Raw genomic sequence first — 19,815 nt, 5'->3', positions numbered from 1 at the left:
TGACTAACCGCTTTAATTTTCCCACAGTTGCTTGCTTTTTTTATGAGACTAATTTAATGGAAATTGCTTTTAACAATTCTACTCTTTAAGTATTTAACTTTTAATATGTTTTTTCTTAACTGTGAATTGCTAAGAATTGCTTAGATTAATTTAAAAAAACACCCCACACACACGCTGCTTCCATTAGCTAAAATTATGACATTCATTGGTAACATCATCAATCTAAAGCTCACACCGGCTGCTCTGACCTTTTCCACTCACTGAGTCAGTCAGTCAGTAACTCATGGAAAGGTACTAGTACAAGCCACTAATTCAATTTTCATTTATCACGGCAACTAATTAATTTCCCGCTGAGCTTTGACCACTGCAAAATGAATTTTCTCGCTGGACATTTTAATTATTTAAATGCAGGCCGAAGGCTGCCGTCCCAGGCGCAGGCGCGCAGGCAGGCACTCAAATCGCGAATCATAGCTCATAAATCCATCAAAACGGCAATTGCAGTGGCAGTATTGTGGCCGGGCAAGGAGGCCAAAGCCGAAAGCCGGCCAAGTGCCATGCAAATGTTGTTCAACATTAAAAGCTACAAGAACAATCAGAGAGACATGAGCAGCAGCATATTGCTGTTCTTGTGAAAAAGAACAATTGTTTTAGTAGCAATTGTTGCAGCTCGGACTTTGGCTTTGGTCTCAGCCAGCTGCTGCTCACGATTCGATTTCGCATTGAAATGTTACTTTTAGTTTTTCCCCCTTTTTGCACAAAGTGAACCGATAGCGACTGCCCTCCGTATGCCGTGACCGTGAATTGTTTAGAATAATTTGCAATTGCCATAATATTTATTATGATTTATTAAACGCATTCTCTAGCCCCGGCCACGGGTTTGATTGTCTACTGTGTTGTGCAAGGCAAGGGTCCTCGACTCGACTCGACTCTGTCTGCTCATGTTGCTTGGCAGGCAGTTGTTCGAACCGCAATTAAATTGTTTACTTTGGCTGGCAATTTATTAAAAATGCATTAAATAAATAAATCGCTTGCCATTCAAGATTTCATAAATTTTAGAATTGCCAATCGAAAGACTTAGGCAACGAACTCGCCCAAATGGAAATGTCATCGAAGCAATTTGTCCCCGGGAAAATTAACAGCATAACGTTTGAATTTATTATTTTATAACAACATTGTTGCAAAGTGTATATATAAAATAAATCTCTAAGGTGTTGAGATACTTTTTCCAAGCAATCTAGGCACAAATTCTTAAGTACTCTTAGGAGGAGTGACCACCCATCGTCCCTCTCTCCACTTTAACAACCAACTAAACGTCCGCGAAAATGACTAATTGCCCCACCGTCAGCAAGGGGAAAATCGCACACGCGATGCTTGGGCTGTCTTGGAAAAGCCATAGAAACGACAGTTTTGTTTGGCGGGATCAGCCCGGGGGCCACTAATTAAAAAAGTGCCATCAAAATGTGGCCACCTTGGCAAGTCTCAAGACACACTGTTGCGTGTCAGCTGACGGGATAAAGCCGCTGATTTTATGGCCTAACTTTTTTGCTAAGCTCAAAGTCAGTGCTGAACGCTTAGCTTCTTTTCTTAGAAAGCCAGGATTTTAGTGTAGAAAATATAAACAAATAGAAACCCATCTCGTAGTCAAAACTTAAAGCTAAAAAATACATAATATGAGTACAAAAATCGTACTTTCCGACAGCCTGTCGCCGCAGGTCATCCGTCAGGTGATGAAGGAGCTGCAGGATATGGTGACTGAACCACCGGAGGGCATCAAGGTCCTAATCAACGAACGCGATGTCCTGGATATACAGGCTCTTATTGAAGGACCCATTGGCACTCCTTATGCCGCTGGAATTTTCCGCGTTAAATTGATTCTCAAGAATGATTTTCCAAATACTCCTCCCAAGGCGAACTTCCTTACCAAAATCTTTCACCCGAATGTCTCTGCCAATGGGGAAATCTGTGTGAATACATTGAAAAAGGATTGGCAGCCAGATCTGGGCCTTAAGCATATTTTGATAACCATTAAATGTTTATTGATTGCACCAAATCCAGAGTCAGCTTTGAATGCCGAAGCTGGTCAGATGCTCTTGGAGGAATATGAAAACTACTTTCAGAGGGCACGCTTGATGACGGAGATTCATGCCAAGTCTGGAGTTGAAGGTGATGGCAAGCCAGGAGAATCACAGGACAACAAGATGAAGGACAAGATCAAGGAGAAGTTGCATAAGGAAAAGAAGCGTGTTCTAAAGAGACTTTGAGTAAGGAATTTAAATAATTGAAGCGGGAGCAGGAGCAGGTTGAAGAGCAGGACTTGTAGAAATACAAAATGTATTAAAATGAATTAAGTTGAAAAGTTAAGGACATAACACTGACAAGAACTTTTAAAAAAATACCAAGAAACTCATATGTAAAATTTGAATTTTAATAATATTTTCTGTTTAGAAGAGTGAGCATTCCAAAAAGCATACTCGAAATGATGTATTTATTATGGCTTACCAACTTGTACTTCTTCCCCCAATTTATCCCCATATTATGCTATATTTCAAGGCATCTCTGACCATTTGGAGTAAAAGTATCGGTGGCCCACTGGGTGGCATTTTCAACATTTTCCGAGTGAACAGCAGCCGCAATATAAACAAACACATGTCGGACGCTAGAGACTTGGGACCAAACCGCACTCTCGTACCATATATATATATATTCATACATACATATATCCCGATATATGCAAAACCATATTCCCATGAACATGGTAACCACTTGCTACAAATTGTCGAACAAGAGCAGCAGCTCTGCGAAAATGGGGGGAAAAAATACAAAAAATGGCAGCGCTTTAAACGGATGCAGATAACGATCGTCGAACACAAATGGTGCAGAAATAAACACGAGTGTAGATGCAAATGATATGATAAGGGAGGGGAGGTGAAGGAAGGGGTGGGTTCCCCCTTCTTAGCAACTACTGTGCTGCCTGCTTAACCCATGGCTGCCCCATATGTCCATCACGAGTGCAGCATAAATTGGCACTATGCAAATTAAATTATCAACTGGAGTCCAGCGAGTAAACGAGTTTTCCACTTGGGCAAATTACTGTCAGCGACAAGTCGCCTCAACTAAAATGCAATGAATGCGTTTCGCCCCCCTTACCCTCCTAATCGAACGGGGATTCCCCCCTCTTAGCCAATTATGTGTAAGACTGGCAGCAAACCTAACCAGCTGGTTAAGCACATAAACGATACCCGCCGCATGCCGCATCATTATAATCACGTGTTGATTGCTTTTTAAACTCTGCCGAACTGGTCTCCTTCTTTAGCGTAGTTTTTTTTTCCTCTTTTCTTGACCAATTTTGCAGCCTGTCTTGCGTTCGTTCTGGCCTTTAATTTCCATTTACCAAAGAGGCGCCAGCCTCAGCAAAAAACAAGAGCATTTTGCATTATCGCCGCAGACGGGGAGCTTGTTAACCAAATGCCGATAATTAGATGGAGACTTCTCCACGTCCTGGTCCATGTGTCCATGTGTCCATGGTCCTGGAGTCTGGGGGAAAGACTGGTTCACACATGGGATAATGGGTCACTCATGGCAGCGGAAGAGGAGGTATTAAAAGGCATTGCAGAGGGGACGACAGGAAGCCACAGTTTGACATACAAAACGAAAGGGGATAATCGTCGGTTACACTGCCATTTAAAACTATAAATAAAGTGAGACATTTAAAACAATTACGAGTGGGAAATTGATTTGAAATAATAATCAGGTGGAGTTCTGTGAATTTTGTTCAAGGTTCTTTACGAGTTTTCTATTAAAAAACGCGTAGAAATCTATTCAGAAGTTAGATGAAAATATATTGTTTCGATATTACCTTAGTATACTTTTTTCCTGCAGTGCCTCTCTACATATTTAATAAACCTATCCCTTGCCCCGACTTAACTGTGGCCAATTGCCAAAAAAATATATATATAAAATGTCTTAATCCCAAGACAAATGACGAGCCCCAGGTTTGGGGCAATCTAAAAACAGAAACCGCCCCAAGTTGCCCTTCGCCTAACCAATTTTCCACATCGGCGACGTTGCCAACCCACGCTTTTTGGCCAGTGAAATTGTTTCACGAATGGAAAGGAAGCCTCGTCCACATATCAGCCGCGAACTGAGCATATAGAAATTATAATGAAGACATCAACAACACACAAGACACAACCACTGAGTAAATCGCCAGCCAGCCCACTTTGATTTTTATGGCCAACTTAAGGGGAAAAAACACAACAAAACACACTTAAACACACACAGCCACAATAAGAAGGGGTTTTCTTCATTTTTGTGGCGACCTCTCACTGGGAGGAGAGCAGTGGAGGCATCCAAAGCATCCAAAGACCGAGACTCTGGAGTAGTAGGTGGTGCCCAAAACAAATTGCAGGCAATCGGAGAGCCGTAAGTATGCTAAATTATCAGGCGTCGTCTTTTTTGCAAGAATACCCTTCGGAGGGGAATGGAGAGTTCTTTAAAAGTCAATAAAAGATGTTTTGGGAGGGTATGGAAACTTGAGTTGAATGTTTGTAGGATAAGCTAATAGATTTAGAAGAATTTTATAGCTATAAATTAACTTTCAATATTTTATTTTAACTTTTTAATGGAATTTTAAACTAATACCTTCTTCTTTCTCACTCTTTAATATTCTAAGTATTTGCTTTATACCTTAGTACATTCTTCACATTCTTTATTACTTAATATACGATCAAAATAATTAGTTTGAATACTTTTATACCTCTTTATATTTTAAGTAATCCCTGTCAGAGTATCCCCCTGTTCGTTACTTCCCTCCATTGTTTGTTTTAACATCAATATTTTTCGGAGTTTTTCCGGGACTTTTCAATAATGGACTTTGAATGCTGGCGGCCGTATAAACAAACAAACCGCAGATGCATAAAAAAAACCCCAGCACTGGTGTATTATTATGAGAAGTATTAACATTATTATTGGACGCTGGACAATTTTGGGGCAATAAAAGACACAAATTGCTGCTAATAATGATGCTGAATATGCACCATCCCCCTTCCTGGACTCTTAACCCACTCTTATCCTCAAAGTCTTTTTCTCGGCAGCAAGTTCGTTGCCTAAGTCTTTTGTTTTGTCTACGCGCGTTAGTGTATGGTGTGTGTGTGTGTGTCTTTGTTATTATTTTACATATTTTATTTAATGCTACGATAGTTTCATGCTTGTCATGTTCTGTAGCCAAGAAATTGAACGTTTTTTTTTTTTTGGTTTACCCATTTTTTTCCTCCCATGTTTTCCATGCACTTTTTTGGCCGCTGTGAAACATTTGTCATTTTTACCATTTTTAGCCAAGCGTGACAAGCGTTTCTTGCAAGTTTCACCCACTGGCGGCATGCAAATGTGCAACAAGACACCACCAACAATGGGGCACAGTGTGTATGGATTGCTTTTCGATATGCGATAAAGATCTCAAATATTGTTAAAACAAACAAGAAATTTATTGAATATGCAATGTTTATTTTTTTGTTGTATTTCCTCTCCTCGCTGTTTTGCATTTGTCTCTGGCCAGGTGAACACACCAAACAGCACGGCAGTTTATTGTTTTATTTATTGTAGGTGAGAAGTCAAATATTTGTGGGTGGCAAGTCGCTGAAGTCACAGAAGCAAATGGCACATCTTGGCCTGCGGTCTTTTCAGCCTTATTTTTATGTCAGGCGGGATATATGTTATGCTCGCTCTCTAACCGGCCATATAAGTCTTAGCCTGCGACTGGGACCCGGGGTTAATTCCAACATTAAAAGGCAAGACAAGCCTCACATTTATATTGGGCGGAAAGTGATGCAATCTCTGATCTGAGATGAGAATGTTCAGATGCTCAGAGAGCCCCCCAAAGGGGGCCTTGCACCGATGATATATAGTGCTGCGGGGCGGAAGTGTTGTCGTTATATATAGTCACAGATTATAGATGACAGATCGGAGAGTAACTGTTTTTGGTTGGAAAATGTTATAAGCTAGGAGAAGCATATAGACTTTTGTAGTTTTAGGTGAAATAAAGTCGAATTGAGGATGATATTAGCAGAGAAACTGATTGAAATATTTATAAATTAACCTTTTATAAACCTTTCTTCTATAGTTTCTCCTAACAAGTCCTTTTAATACCTGACTCTATGTTAAATTACATACTTCTTGTCTTGTTTTTTTTTTTGCCGCCTTTGTTTACTTGATAGTCACAGATTAACCAACGATTTGAATCCCCGCACACATTGATCGCACAACCCACGCGTTTATATCCTCTCCTCTTCTCGATTTCCGGCCTCATCTCATGATCTTCTGGCACTTGTCTCCATATAATTTGCTGCACTTATTTAGCAGCCCACGCAGCATCCAAATCAAAAGTAAAAAAATTGGAGAAAAAAATAAAAACACAATATACAAAGAAACGCAGACAAATTAGCAGGGGCCAGACTTTCGGCCAAAGTCGCCTTTCACACATATATATATATATATATATATAAATTTTTGTTTTTCGGGGCTCGGGAAACTTGCAACTAGCAACACAGCGAGCAATGTGCAACTTGCAACTTGCAACAGGCAACAAAAAAGGGGACCCCAGAGGCGAGGTCAAGACATAGGAGCATGGGAGCGGGACAGATGAGATTGCACAACTGGCGAAACCCGATTTGCATATGGCGATTTAGATTTAGTTTTGGTCTCAGTTTTCTTGGGTTTTTCCTTTTTACCGTTGTCGCCAAATCCACCTGTTGACTTGGAGTCACAAAAAAACAAAGCGAAATACTTTGCATATCTTGAAGTGGGCCTAATCAATGAAGATTTTTGTGTAAAAACTACAGAACTTGAGAGCTTCGAAGGCACTAAGTCCCTCTCTCTCTCTCTCGCTGTGTTCTGGCCAAGTCTGGTGGGCGTAGACCAAAAAATATTTATAAAGAAGAAAAAAAGTCAAGAGAGAATAAAAAACAACTAAGCTAAGGAAGAGCTTAACAAAAAGCCAAGCGACGACGTGAGGCTCACCATTGTCTGGTGAAGATAATCTGTGATTCGGAAACTCCCACAGGTCAGGCGAGCACATCAATTACTTTGGCACAAGTCCAAGACAAGTCTGCACTGGGGGAAAACTAAAGTATAGAGTATAAAGGTTCTAAAATATAAAGACATAGTATAAAGGTTCTTAAAAATATAAAGATAATATCAAAGAAATCAAATAAATATTTCTTACTTAAAGAAAGGTCTTAAAAGACTTCTAAGCATACTGCTGATGATCTCTAAACTTCTTAACCTTGTTCATATTTCCCAAGAGTTTTTCTATCCTAAACATTAGAGATTTGTTTATATTATATTTGCTATAATTATTTCTCAGTGCATCTGATTCTTTGGCGGCCGCAAGGAACAACCAAGTCAAAGAGTCTCTTGCATCTTGGCATCGAATCGGGAATCAGGGAATCAGGGAATCGAAGCGCCAGTGAATGGCAGAGAATGACCTCTCAATTTATTGTGCAGCCTTTATCCTTTTGGCATATGCGATTTGTATCGACTTAAGCACACACACACAACACACACACATATATATACCCCTTAAACCTTAACCCTTTGCTGCCCCCTTGTGTGAGCCTGGCTATGAGTGCGCCTTACGTTGATTGTTTTATTATGATGATGTTAAATTATTGTAATCCAGGCGCGCAATCGCAATCGTTGTCGACATCATCATCATCTCTCGATGGGGATCTCTCTCTCTCGCCCCTCCTGATCCATTTTGTAGGCGTTACTCAGGCATATCCTTTGCGTATGCACAAGGAAAAAAATAAAACTTAAAACAAATAAATGCCGGGACTGAGGATGCTGCTCTCTGGAAACACTTACAGATTACGATCGAGGAGAGCCTTGGCCAAAAAAAAAAAGTTAAAAGTCTCCGTGGACGAAGCTGAGGATACCGATGCCTGGTATCCGTGATAATTTCGGGTTGCACGCTTATTTAATATGCGAATTTTTACAGATAAATGGTGAGAAATAATTTGCGCTGCTCTGTCTCTTGATCTTGGTTACCTGAGCTTTGGTCTCGCTTAGGTTATTTTTTCCCTTTTTTTGTGTTCCATGGAGTTTTGTGGCAGCGTGGGCGTTTTGTTTGTTCAGTAAGGGGGAGTGTGTGTGTCTGCCACATATGATCATTTCATTTCCGTTTTCAGTTCATGGTGAATTTGCAATACCAGACTGACCAGAATATATAGTTTTTATAAGAAAAAATAAAGAAATAAAGATACTAAACACCTAAAAGTTGAATCACTTAATCATTGGTTACTAAATAATCTCCATAGAATATGATCCCTCAAAATATAGAGCATTTAAGCGCTTCAAAATCAACTTGAATGTCATAATAAATTATCTAGTTCAGTAGAAGATTTGAAAATAAGACCATTTGAGTGATCTTAATTGCACTTAACCCATATCCCGGCTCATTGCACATGTTCATGTTGCCTGTCCGCTCTGAACTTGTCCTTAGACTGTCGCGTGGCTGTAACCAGAGGCACCTCCAGTACTGCTCCTGCTCTTAGTCCTCCTCCGCACTTCGATTTCGATTTCGATCCCATTGACTTGTCGTCCACCTGGAGTTGGCCTTTGGCTTTGGCTCGTTACACTTCCAGTTGGTTGGTCGCTTTGGGCTACTGGTTTTCACTTAGCCAACTAACCAGCAAAACTGCCGCTTGGCATTTGCCAATCTGACATTTACACGGGGCGACAATCGACGGCGACAAACGCGGGCATTGGAGCTGCTGAGCTACGCAACGCCCACGCCGAGGGAGTCCAGAGAGTCGTGCATTGGAGATGGCAAAAATATTGGCGATATATGAGTAAAACTATCGATTGTGTACTGGGAAATATTCTACTTTTTATGCTGTATCTGTAGGAACTATGATTCTTTGTTTAAATGTATTACATTTCCTTGTTTTGATCACTATCAACTTGTAAAGACTTTTACAAACTTTATAAAATGTGCCAAAGTAAAACGATTTTAAGTTCTAAACTTATCGAAAAGCTAAAAACATCAAATCAATGCATATCACATTACAATGTTTAAGTTTTCATTGTACTTAGGTATACTTCTTATATCCCTATTTATATAATATTTATTTTAGTCACTATTCACTTGTTTAGAATTAAAAGAACTGTAATAAAGGTCCGATAATTAATCGATTATGTGCTTACATTTTTTTAAGTGCCTTATTTTATATACAATAGTATATACATGTAATAATGCATCAATTTATCACTATTAAACTTATTGGTGTATGATATTCCTGATATATTTATAAAAAGTAATAAGTTAATAAAATAAACCCATATCGATAGAGCTTCTTTATTCTGTATACGATATATATCCCCTCATCTCTAAATTATGCATTGCTTTTAGGTTACTGAAACAATTTGGCATTGACATTCCTCAAAGCCGAAGAGGCGCCGCCCCAAAAGGTATTTCGTTTGCTGACAAAAAGGCATTTTAATTGTGAGAACTCTGTGCCAAATCGCTGAGATGGCATGCCGCATAAGCAAATAGCTGCAAATGTTGCATTGCCAACATGTATACGTATTTATATATATTTTGTTTACCGATTTGGCAGCTGATATAAAACAGTTACACTCGGAGAAATGCCGCCTTGGCGATCGATCTCTCCGCCTGTCTGACTGCGTTTGGCGCCAAAGAATCTTGCCACCACCCCACGGGCTTCAAGACGCAAATCGATGCCAACTTCGTTTTTGGACTGTTCGAACTGCGAATGCTAATCAAGATGCCGCTCTGTCGACTGGTTAAAGTTTTTAAGGCACTCAGAGAAATGTTTAGCCATTCAAAATATAATAAAAAAATATTTAAAATAATAATTAAATGACCTAAAATTACTATACTTGTATTCTGGCTAAATTGAGACCTTTTGAAATGGTTTAAATCGCTTTTCATAAGTTATTTTTTTTAGTAAATTGCAATATTTCTTTGAGTGTCCCCTTCGATTATGCAAAAACTCGGAGCTCAATCGACCCTCTTGGTCTTCGATCTCCGATTCTCCTCCGGTCGGCTTCAGCTTCATGTGTGTTTTGAGATCTCCGGCCTTATTCGCTGCGGGGGCTGGCGTTTGCTTTTGTTGTGCCTGCTCTTGGTGCCTGGGTGATGCCCAAATAATAGCACATAAAACTATAATAGTAATTTCCAAACGGCGGAGAAAGAGCGATGCAATCGCTGTTCCCAGCTCCAGCTCCAGTCCAGCTCCAGTCCGTGGCCAGCTGTGCGGGCTTAGTCATAGAAAGGCTGACCACACAGTGAGATCGAGCTCGATCGAACTCGGAACCTCCAGCTTGGGCGATGAGCTGGATATCGAATGTTTGGCACTGGACTCCGACTGGACTTTTATTTATGGCCAGTCAATGCCACAAGCTCCGGGCCTCGAGCCGCGAAATGAAAAGAAACCAAAGCAAACACTTTCATTTTTCAAACTACGCTCATGAAATAAAAAGCGAAAAATGTTTTAATTTTTTTTCGCGAATCCCTCAACCTCACCCCAATGATGCTAATTTATTTGGCAGAGTCCCCAAGCCAGGTTCAAGTTCGTGGATTTTGTGGCTTTTCGGTTTGGTTTCAGTTTCAGGTGTAAATTAAATACAAATACACTTCCTTCGGGCTCAGGCTCCACACGCGACAGACGGATCCGACTTCATTAGAACGAGGGGCCTTGGAATGCCGCAATCCTCGAGATCATTTAAATAGCTATAAATTAATAAGCATCCATTAATTTGGCGAGAGGGCGTTGCGCATAAATTTTGTGATTTTTTCGGGATATATATCCGATGACCGCAGAGGAGGGTCCTTGGTCCAAAGTCAGACAAATTATGTGGTTTGCAACACACGCGCCATAAATTTGTCACTTATGAAACAGGCAGCCACAAAAAAGATATAACAAGAGGAGAATCTTGGGGAGGTAAGCGGATCAGGAACACTTTAAGAGGTTCAAATATGCATATATAATGACCAGAGGTGATCAGGCTTTCAAGCTCATTAGAACAGCTGCTTAAGAGAAAGATCTTTTAGTACTTATAATTAGTTTAGTAATTTAAACTGGAACAACCTAGAGTTATCCTTGCCAGGGGTTCCACTCAGCTGACAAATTAAAGTCTTCAAACTTAATAACTGCCATCGAGTAAGAGATGATGACACTCTGCAGGCCTAAAGCCAAACTTGAGTTGACATTTAAGGAGTTGACAACAGCGGGAAGTCACTGAACAAAAGGCCAGCAAAACCAGAAGTGAAGAATCAAGACTTGAAAACCTCTCTTAAGCCGCACAACACTCCATCTTAGACCAAAGTTGGCGCCAAGAAAAAGCCTTAAACCCGCAGTTTTGCTGCAGGTGTCAAGCTGTGCGTGTGCCGCCATAAAAAAACCCCTAGCCAAGTAAAATAAAAATAAAAATGAATTTAAATATAGTAAAATAGCTGACTTTGGCATACGCATTCATGTTGTTCCCACGAGCTTAAGACTGCATGTAATTAGAACAATTAAGTCGAATGCCATGGCAAATGCAATCTCTTCAAGAGATAAGCCACTGGCCCAGACTCTGTGTGAAATTCAAAACCCAAAAACTTCAACTCCAACTCCGAACTTGGAGATATATACTTTTTGAGATGCCAACGACGTTTCGTCATGGCAAAACCGATTCAGTACCGAACCGATCCGCAGCTTAATTTGCATAATTGCTGCGTAAATATTGATATTTGAATTTTGATATTGACCAGACCGCGCCAGATATCTCCCTCCCCAAAAGAGACCAGAATATGCCAGTCGTTTGCCGCTGTCGCTTGTTTGCATTGCCCAATCGACTGTCAATAATTTCACATATTAAATATTGAATAAAACGAGGCGTTTAATCAAATGGCAGCCCAGCTGTGTCGCGTCAATTTTCAACTCGATTCCCACGCTCCAATGTCCGATGTTCCGATAGCAATACTATATATTACTTTGAGGTGCGTATGAAGAGACCTCTAAAAAACGGGAGCTGACAATAAAGATATCACTCGCTCTCACACAGATCTGAGTCAGCGTTAGGGTAAGGGTTTCATTTTGTTTTATTTCCCCTATATTAATAGGATTTTTTTGATTTTGGAGGTATAGAAATATATTGGGAGATAGTTGTGACCATTTAAAAATTTGTGTAAGGGGGTTTTAGTTGCTTAAGACCAGATGAAATAGTTTAAAATACATTTAAAACTAATTGCGGGAAGCAGAATTCTTTATACCTCTTGCAGATTAGAAATAAATTATAAGATCGTATCGAAAACTGATCATAAATAATCCTTAAATATTCGCATTCTTTGAATCGATAATTATCAACATTTTTATATGACAATTTGTTCGACAAATCAAAGTTTTAAATACTCATAACTAAGCCAAAATTGCATTAATTTTGATTCGGAAAGCATTTCTGTGCTAGTTTTTATAACGCTAACAAATCTGCATACTGCGTTTTATGATTTAAAATATTCAATTTTTTCTCGAATTTTTGACAATTTTAACGATGTGTCCCCTTATAAAAATTTGAAAAAATTTAAAAAATTTATTTTTTTGCCGGAGATACCTGGATCGATTCGGCTGTTCCTGCTGATCAAGAATATATATGATTTATAGGGTCGGAAATGACTCCTTCACATGGTTACAAGCTTCTGAATACCCTGTAAAGGTATTAAATAAAGCTCATTACTGGGGAATATATTTTATTTTAAATAACAAATAAGCTGATTTCAAAGATAAAAAGAAACTTCTTGTAGTATATTAAATTCAGAATTTTCTTAGCCATAAAACAAAAGCAAATATTATAATAATTTTCTTATTCTATTTCTGTATTCCGTCTTCTGGTTTTGTTATATTTTTACGATCATGTGTATAGTTCTTTTACTTAAAAAATGATCAACTTCCTCTTGTTCTCTTACTCTCCTGTAAATGTCTGTTTTCTGTAACTATAACTGGAAATTCGTTTAGTAAGAAGCTCTTAATGCTGTCCCGCTTAACAACTAAAAAAAAGGAGTAGTTTTAAGCCTGAGAGCGTTGTTGCAGCAACGGCAGCCAAGTAACTCAAGTGGTAGCTGCTGCTGCTGCTGCTTGTGGCAGGCACATGTCCAGCGCCTTGTTCGGGGCAACCGAAAAACACAACGTGTAAATTATGCTCTAACACAATTAGCCACTTTAGAAGTGGCCTGAACATTGCTGGCCTCCTTCTTCTACAGTGTCCCCTGTCTTTTTTTTTCTTCTTATATATTTTTTCTCCTTTTGCCTGATTTTTGTTTTATATTTATGTTTTTTTTTTAGGGGGCGGTGGGTTATTTGCCACTTACATGAGCCCCTGCTAGACATTTTGCAACATGAAACTTTGCGGGCAAAAATTTGTTGCATTCGCCTAATTAAAAACTAAAAAAAAGAGAAAAATAAATGCCTCAAAACAGGATGCTACTACATACTACTGAGGAGGAGGAGGAGGCTGTGGCTGCCTCGTGTGCTGCTGCTGCCGACTAAAATTAAATCAAGCAAATTACTTTTATCTCTGGCACGCATCTCAAAACGCAAAAGCTGAGGCAAAAGCAAAAGCCTAAGCCGCAAAGCCCCTCCGTCCCGAGCTGCACTGCATAAATTAAAGCCAACTGCCGGCTAAGTGGCGGGCTTTTATTATTAAGCCCGCTGAGTCGCATTCAGAGACGGAGTCGCAGCAGGCCAAGCTGTGCAGCTGATCGATAGCTGTCTATCTGGAACTCAAAAAAAGAAAAAAGGAAAAGACTAAGAGTCCGGAGCAGGAGTTGCAGTTGAAGCAAAGACTTTACTTGTCTTTTTGTCACACAACTCAGGGAATTCATCATACGCACTGTGGGACAAGCCACAGAGATTTGTGAGTACATTTTGCTGAGATACTTTAAAGTTTTTCATTAAAATGTAATAATATGAAAGGTAAATATATACCCAAATTCATCATACGCACTGTGGGACAAGCCACAGAGATTTGTGAGTACATTTCGTTAAGAAACTATTTAGTTTGTTATTAAAATTTACTAAAATGAAAGGTAAATATATACCCAAATTCATCATACGCACTGTGGGACAAGCCACAGAGATTTGTGAGTACATTTGGTTAAGCAACTATTTAGTTTGTTATATAAATTTAATAATATGAAAGGTAAAATTATACCTTAATTAATTATTAAACTTACATGAAGTCGGAAATTGTTTAATTTCCTTTTTAAACATTTAATTTGAGTTTCTTCAACCAAGTTACTTAAAGTTTACTTGGTAAAAATACTCTTAAAACTAATATATGCATACATATATTCATAATTTTTTATTTTATCCATTAATTTGTGGCTTTTAATTCCAAAATAAAATAAATACAATCAAAGAAGAGTATTTTGTTCCCATATTTAAACCTTTTCTGTTTCAACCATGTTTCTGTACCGCACTTTCCTCTTCTACTGTTGGCGGCATTATCCTTGCATCACCAATGGCATCGTTTTCACCCTCACCTGTCGTTGGCAAGTTCAAAGGAAGCTTCAATTGGCGCAAGAAACAGGCAAAGTTCACTACACGACCCAAATTCAGGTATGGAATCTTTGGACAGAGCTCAAAGGCAAGATTCACGGGCACCATGTTGCAACCCTTGCCGCAGGATACGTCTATAAAGTTCATTAGATCGCAAACCTCCAGATCATCGCACTCGTTGCGATTCAAGATAGAAATAATATTGTCAATAAGTTCCAAGGAGAACGGCAAACGACAACCCCTTAGAGCCGATCGCACCTTGTGCTCTGGCATAAATGGTTGATTCATGGGATTAATGTGATGGAAATGCTCCATTAGATCCTCTCGGGCATTCCAAAGTGAACGTTTAATCTCCAGATGAGCTGCTGCCTGAACTTCGGCCCTCTTGCAGGCATTGGGCGGAGCCCTCTCGGCCGAAAAGTGGCGACAAAGAGTGATGACCTCGTGATCACTGATCGTATTTCCCATTATGGCAATCAATGCTCCCTTAAAGCTCTCGTAGCCAATGAATACATCCTCCTTCTTCTCCAAATCAGTGCAATCCGGCACACAATTTCCAACAAACTCGGTCATTCGATCCTGCAAGGCAGTGCGAACCTTATCCATGATAATTGGAACATTTGCACGATGATACTGATCCGGATGGTGTTCCATAAACATTAGCGTATACTCATCCGCAGAGACAACATGGAAGATAAAGTCACTCAGCATTATGGTGGATCCAATAAAGAAATTCCATGGCATATAATACTGTGGCTCCTTGCACGAGAATCTCTCCTGGCCGGGCAACTCGAGACGGGTTCGTCTCAGGAACTGACCACCCATAAAGCCCGAGTTGCGTACAGCTATCTCCTGGATTTGCAACGTATCGTCACTCAAATAGTAACTGATTACAAATATCCTCTCACAGTTCGCTTTGATGGTTGAAAGCATTTTGGCTCCGAATCGTAAGACATAGCGATCGTATTTGATGAACTTCTTAAAGTCCGATCTGGGTGGCTTTGGCTCTACGGATATGCAATTCCCTACGGAATCCTCGTAGCTTCCCCAGCCATTGAAGGGCGGCAACTGGCGTTCACCCGATTTTATCTCCGCACAATCATCGGATCTGGTGGGAATGGGTAGCGGTGTAAAATCATGAATGCCATAACGTTCTCGATAATATTGCTGCGTGTAGGGATCCAGTTCGGTTATGACCACCGCTCTTCCGTACACATTAATTACGCTTCCAATTTGCAAATCACGATCAGTATAGTATAGTATCTCCTTATTGCCCGTATTCAAGGGATCCACACAGTAGCGTACATTGCGCATATTTGTGCCCAGAACATTGAGCAAAGTCTGTGGTGTTGTCTGTCCCGGCAGCGGTAATCCATCGAATTCCTAGGATTTTAAAGAAGAGTTAATAAATAATTTAATTTCCGAGATTTTTTGTGCTACTTACTCTTGCCAATCGGTTACGTTTCAGAAATACCGTGGGCCCATCTCGACCAGAATTACGAACATGAGCCTCCTTGACTTCTATCGTATCATCAGCCAGATAATAACACAATTCCAGCTTTCGTACATCCCCAAATTCGGTTCGATCATCCCAATATCCTTGAAATTTTAAAATCTGCCGATCGTATTTGAGAAATTGTGCAAATGGATGGCATTTTGGTGCCGAGATATGGGTCTGGGTTTTATCACGATTCCGCATGGTCTCCGTGGGATCACTAATCACAAAACAAAACCAGTTAAAATACATCTTATAATATAATATAAAAGTAATTCTTACCATGGCGACTGGACTGGATCGGGCACCGTGATACCACGCTTGTTTAGAAAATGTCTGGTAAACAAATCACAATCCGTGATGTGATATTGCCTATCGAATATTTGCACAGTCATATCGACATTTAGATCGATCAAAGACATAAATTCATTATCACACGGTGGTGCCTTGGGCACTCGCTGTCGATGCACTAAGCTACCCTGCACAATTCCCGAATTATCCACCCTCGGCTCAAAGATCTCTATGGTACCATCCTCTAAATAATAGTAAATCTTAACCTTGCGCACCAGATACGGAGCATGAAAGACTTCCTGGAGTGTCTGCTTAAAGTAACCCCGAAAGCAGAGCACCTTTTTGTCATACGCCAGCCAAGGCGGCATCCGGGGACCCGAACGTGGCGGATAGATGGAAGCTGCTCCAACCGGCGGGCAGCTTATGTCCACCGCCATGCCGCTCGAGTCCACAGGAGCCGGCTGCTGGCGATCATTTAGCATACTGAGACCATGGAAATTCATCAAGGACTGCGGCCTAGGATGATGAGTCTTGGCCACCTAATTACAGAGATATTATTAAATATTTATTATATTGTATAAAATATAAAGAACTTACATCGCGAAAGAGTGTGCCCGGCAGCAGGGGCATTCCAGGAATACGCAGCATGTTGAAGTTTTTTATATATATCAAGTGTTTTATTGGTTCAAAAAAAAGTATATGCTTTCTATAGAGTATTATGTTTACCAAATTAAATACTGACTTGAGATATATCTCGCCTACTAATATTTATTTAATATTATTTATATTTTGCTGTAGGTAACTTCTCACAAGTTCCACTGTTTTGCCTGGTCTCCTTGGGTATATCTCTGGGACTATATCAACATATGTGTATATGGCTATCCACGACACTTTGTCAGTGGGGAGCTCTGCATCTGAAGCCAAGACTTTGGCTGAAGGAGTGATGGCGATTGCTCGCCGGCTGTCAAATTAGTGGCAAGGCGATTGAAAAGTGAAAAGCGAGCAGCGAGTTGCGGTGGTAATTGCAGCTCTTTGCCTTTAGCTCTATGGCACGCCCTCTCACATGCCGCCCCCTTTTCCGGGCCAAGATATATGTGTATATATATAGAGAGAGAAAGAGATTCGTCACAGCTGTGTGTCGACAATTTTGAAATTCATGCGATCTCTGGCCGATCCGATGGTCGATTGTCGACGTAATCGCATGCAGCAAACGAGTTTCGAGAATTTATTTTTATCATTTTTTTCCCTGCTCCTTCGAAGCCTTTGTTTTGTTGCAGCGGCTATATATATTTATGGCATATTGATTAAGTTATTAACATTTTATTAAGGCATTTTTTCAGAGAGCCGTCGGCTGTGGAGCAGCCACCAAAACAGATTTTTAATTGCAGTGTTGGGAGGGGAGGGGAAAAGAAAAAAGTCATATTGAAATGATTGCGGCGACATTGTTGCAATCTCAACACTAAATGCCGGGAATGCACTTAATTTAACTCAATTTGTACGGCAGCTAATTGCAGTTTACTGTTTATATTAATGCTCTAGTATTTATTTGCTTATTTATATATTTATTTATTTTATTTTATTCGCAATCATGTCGCGCGTCATTGTGCCAGGCAAATTTCTAATTTATGTTGTGTGTTAAAATGTCGGGCACACCAAAAATAAAATAAAAACAAAAAAGTGACAAGGAAAATGTCAAATTGCTGCTGACAAGACCCACTCTCTGGACAATGGATATTGGATTGTACTATAAGTCTATATGTTCTGGCATAGGGGGTCTATCTGGTGTCTGGCATCACCATTATATAAATCATTTGAAATGCCAGTTTTTTAATAGGGCCGCAGACACCTCGACACTTTGGATATGGCCAACACGTCGCAGCTTTAAGCCCGGTCCCAGCTGCCGGCTTACGCTCCCCCCTTTGTCCCTATACTATATATATAGCTGATCCGGTACTTATCGCTGAGATGTCAATCATGGCAAATCGTTAGATCACGAAATCAAAACATATTGCCACTGGCACTTTCACTGTGCTATAAACTGATTATTTAATAAGAGAACTAAAAGATATTGGCAACCCTTATATTTTGAAACACACAAAGACCCTTTCCATCAGATCAATTCGGTTATACGTCTAAATCAAAATCATTAAATTCCCAAGCTAGCTTCATATATCGATTCTTGCCGGACTTCGGGAGATCCTTGTACATCTTTTTCCCGCTCTCGATAATGGACCAAGGCGAAAGTCCATTGAGAGCCGCAGACTCTTCGAGAAACATATAGAGCTCCTCTAGGAACAGCATCTCAGCCGAGACTAGCATGTATTCTGAATTCTTAAATCTCTTTCTAAAGGATTTTATGATCTGCTCATTGCTATAGAAACCGATGTAGGCCATCGCTTAGAAGAGGTTAATTTATTTGAAATTTTAAAGATTTTATACGGATGAAATTTCTTTCTGGAAGTTTTGACTGACTAACACATTCGAGAAATAGCTCAAGGCAACTGATCTGGAAACCAGAACAGCTGAGAAGTCTAAGTTATGGCCTACTACATTGCTTAGAAAGGGGTTTTCTAAGGATTAAATGAATTAAGAATTAATTTCCTTGCAGGATTTTCCACAAACACAAATCAATTGAGCTAAAAATCAAACAAATTTCGATGACAGCTGCTGAAATGTCTGGGCCACGGCCTACTACAAGGCATGACATTTTCGGAGGGGCTACGAGACGCGAACCTAATTGGCCGAAATCCAAAGCCAAACCTAATGAAAAGCCCACACTGAGCTATGTAAATCGATTTGTCATACGAGCAGAGCTCAAAAATCCAATGACTGGCTTCTTCAAAGGCAGCAAAGAAGGCGAAGATCGACTACTTAGATACTCTTTGCTTTTAAATGTTGTTCAATGTGCTATTTACAATTAATTAGAGTTATAAATAAGGATCATGAAAACCATTTATAATGTTTTAATTAATATTTATTATTATCTCCCCAAAAGAATATTCAACTCATGTACTTTTCTCTCTTTCCAAGGTATTTAAATAAAAACGAAACTCAAATGAAAATGAAAATAAGTGTGAGGAGCAGTTGAAACACGCTTGTAGGTCGTCAAAGGTCCTGCCGTGAATTGTCATTGTCGTGAGTTGCATAATGCCGCACAAAATCGACACAACAATGCAGCAGCAGCAGCAGCAACAGCAGCAACTTGCAACCTCTGGCAGCAGCTAGCAGCAAAAATCGATGGCAAAAAAAGCCGTCTTAACCTGGGCCCAATTCTCGAGCTTGCCTCATTCCTTTCTGGCCAATTTCAAAGCAATTTCCAAGCCCAGCTTCCACTGAGGCATCAGTCGTAAATCAAACACGCCACACAACCAGCAAACCAGCAACCAGCAACTAGCAACTAGCAACACCAAGATCAGGCGGCAGCAGCAACATTTCAACACCTTCGCTCTTGGGACCTTGACTTCTTCTGCTAGA

At 40.0% G+C, this 19,815-nt stretch overlaps 1 protein-coding gene and 1 pseudogene across 2 annotated transcripts; one reads left to right on the top strand and one right to left on the bottom strand.

The window, feature by feature from the left end:
• The first annotated feature begins 1,577 nt into the window (after nt 1-1,577).
• LOC110177596 (ubiquitin-conjugating enzyme E2 S pseudogene) lies at nt 1,578-2,470 on the top strand (annotated as a pseudogene). Its single transcript, XR_015272635.1, has one exon. The product of XR_015272635.1 is annotated as a ubiquitin-conjugating enzyme E2 S pseudogene (transcript).
• Nucleotides 2,471-14,338: 11,868 nt separating this feature from the next.
• Nucleotides 14,339-18,004, bottom strand: Efhc1.1 (EF-hand domain containing 1.1). The gene is made up of 4 exons (XM_020944389.2): nt 16,939-18,004; nt 16,333-16,880; nt 16,000-16,270; nt 14,339-15,938 (listed from the first exon to the last, which is right to left on the bottom strand). Exons 1-4 carry the CDS (start codon nt 16,987-16,989, stop codon nt 14,454-14,456), a joined length of 2,355 nt encoding a protein of 784 aa, XP_020800048.2. The 5' UTR covers nt 16,990-18,004; the 3' UTR covers nt 14,339-14,453.
• Nucleotides 18,005-19,815: the final 1,811 nt, after the last annotated feature.

Source organism: Drosophila serrata, unplaced genomic scaffold (assembly GCF_035046125.1).
Source record: "Drosophila serrata isolate PLE 108 unplaced genomic scaffold, ASM3504612v1 contig_2, whole genome shotgun sequence".
Lineage (NCBI taxonomy): Eukaryota > Metazoa > Arthropoda > Insecta > Diptera > Drosophilidae > Drosophila > Drosophila serrata.
This window is presented reverse-complemented; position numbering and strand designations above follow the sequence as displayed.

Bases quoted from the DNA above. Each gene is read 5' to 3' on its own strand.
- Efhc1.1 (XM_020944389.2), bottom strand. From the start codon at position 16,989: ATGCTGCGTATTCCTGGAATGCCCCTGCTGCCGGGCACACTCTTTCGC. The intron at 16,881-16,938 runs GTAAGTTCTTTA...CTCTGTAATTAG, and splicing joins CGGGCACACTCTTTCGCGAT to GTGGCCAAGACTCATCATCC. The intron at 15,939-15,999 runs GTAAGTAGCACA...TTAAAATCCTAG, and splicing joins AACGTAACCGATTGGCAAGA to GAATTCGATGGATTACCGCT.